General features: G+C 33.0%; 1 protein-coding gene across 1 annotated transcript; it reads right to left on the bottom strand.

Annotated features, from left to right (window-relative positions):
- Nucleotides 1-203: 203 nt before the first annotated feature.
- On the bottom strand, nucleotides 204-971 carry LOC129217765 (zinc finger protein 821-like). Its single transcript, XM_054852109.1, has 2 exons — nucleotides 947-971; nucleotides 204-679 (listed from the first exon to the last, which is right to left on the bottom strand). The coding sequence occupies exons 1-2, from the start codon at nucleotides 969-971 to the stop codon at nucleotides 204-206; spliced, it is 501 nt and encodes a 166-aa protein (XP_054708084.1).
- Nucleotides 972-2,187: the final 1,216 nt, after the last annotated feature.

Genomic DNA, 2,187 nt, shown 5'->3' with positions numbered 1-2,187 from the left:
ATAATTTACAGAAGCACTATATTTAAATGCTGCATTCTCTTTTTCTTTCCACACTTTTAATCGCGCAGCTGACTTAAAAGTTCTGTCTTTTTCTAACCTTCTTCTGCGCTCATCTTCTGTTTCCACATTAAGTGCAGTTTCTTTGTTAAGTCTGTCTTTTTCTAATCTTTTTCTGCGCTCATCTTCTGCTTCCTCTTTACGTGCTATTTCTTTGTTGCGTCTGTCTTTCTCCCAATCTTCCTGCGCGTTCCTTCTTCTGTTTCTTCTTTAAGTGCAATTTCTTTGTTAAGTCTGTCTTTCTCTAATCTTCCGGCGCGTTCTTCTTCAGTTTCTCCTTTACGTGCAATTTCTTTGTTTAGTCGATTTATCTCTAATCTCCTTCTGCGCTCATCTTCTGTTTCCTCTTTACGTGCTATTTCTTTGTTGCGTCTGTCTTTCTCCAATCTTCCTGCGCGTTCTTCTTCTGTTTCTTCTTTAAGTGCAATTTCTTTGTTAAGTCTGTCTTTCTCCAATCTTCCGGCGCGTTCTTCTTCAGTTTCTCCTTTACGTGCAATTTCTTTGTTTAGTCGATTTATCTCTAATCTCCTTCTGCGCTCATCTTCTGTTTCCTCTTTACGTGCTATTTCTTTTTTGAGTCTGTCTTTCTCTAATCTTCCTGCGTGTTCTTCTTCTGTTTCTTCTTTAAGTGCAATTCCTTTGTTAAGTCTGTCTTTCTCCAATCTTCCTGCGCGTTCTTCTTCTGTTTTCTCCTTTACGTGCAATTTCTTTGTTTAGTCGATTTATCTCTAATCTCCTTCTGCGCTCATCTTCTGTTTCCTCTTTACGTGCTATTTTCTTTGTTAAGTCTGTCTTTCTCTAATCTTTTTGTGCGTTCATTTTCCGTTTCTTCATTCCTTCTTTTGCGCATATTCTCTTTATGTTTTTCACGGTTTTTTCTCACTTATACCTTTTTTTTTCGGTGGTGGAGGCATGGTTAATTTTTTAAGTTGCAAGAAAAGCCTCCTAAAACTAAATATATATGGATATTAACATTTCTTCAGCTATTGATATCCATGTCTCAAAAAAAAAAAAAAGCCATTAAAGTTCGATAAATAGGCACAATAAGTTGCAAATAAATCAAGTGCTCTCTCATCTATCTCAAACGCTAATGACGCTTTAAAATAAAACTCTGATAAAATACCCTGTAAATAACTTTCTCTTTGATGTGCAATTTCATAACAACTTACTTTCAAACACGCAAAAGAAATGATTCTACGCAAAGCACAACTGAAGATCAATAACTTTCTGATGACAACACATAACAGGAACTAACTAAATAGTGATCGTAATTAAATCCATATCAACACTAACAAATAAAAGCAGAATTAAATTCAAAAGTTTAAGTAGAATTTAAATAGGACGGTTAAAAATATCATATTCGATGACAACATATTATGCGATTGAATCATATTGAGTTATATACACTCAAGACAAATAAAATTATTTATATCGCGCACAGAATTTTTGATAAGTTCTTAGTTCCACAAATACAAAAGGTTAAAATCACACATAACAGATCACGTTCATTTCATATAACATAAACAAATGACTCTTAAATATGCATAAAAATGACTCACATTGTTACTTAATAGCACCTTCAAAATTAATTTTGTCGCGGGTACCATTAATTCTGTAAACGGAATCATTCATTTTTTATGAAAAGTCCAGAAAATGGCAGAAAAGTTCATGAGTTATTGTCAAACTAAATAAAAGACACTTTTGCTGTAGTAAATTATTTCAAGTTAGCCTTGTAGTTGAAAAACTATTTTCTGATGTTAGCAGACTGTCGGGTTACGCCAGCACTATACCGCATGCATCAAAGATACTTAAGCTTTGTAACCTAAACGCAACTTTTAAACCCAAAGTTCCTTTATACTAATTGAAAAACTGAAAATATTTTTTTGATGATAACATATCGTAACTAAATCATAGTTACCAACACAATAAAGAAACGAATAGATTTGTATTTGCAGTCAGATTATTGTCAAAAATAATTGAAATTTGAACTTTTCAATTTAAAAGTAGCTGTTGCTCATCATGCGTTAAACATCTAATGAGTGCTATAAAGCATGTAATACAAAATAAATACTTGCAAGTAACCAGGAAGCATGAAGATACATTTTTAATTTGTACCAGCAAAAGGCATGA

The sequence above is a fragment of the Uloborus diversus genome, chromosome 2, assembly GCF_026930045.1.
Source record: "Uloborus diversus isolate 005 chromosome 2, Udiv.v.3.1, whole genome shotgun sequence".
Taxonomy (NCBI): domain Eukaryota; kingdom Metazoa; phylum Arthropoda; class Arachnida; order Araneae; family Uloboridae; genus Uloborus; species Uloborus diversus.
The sequence above is the reverse complement of the archived record's forward strand: the minus strand, read 5'-3'. Positions and strand labels throughout refer to the sequence as shown.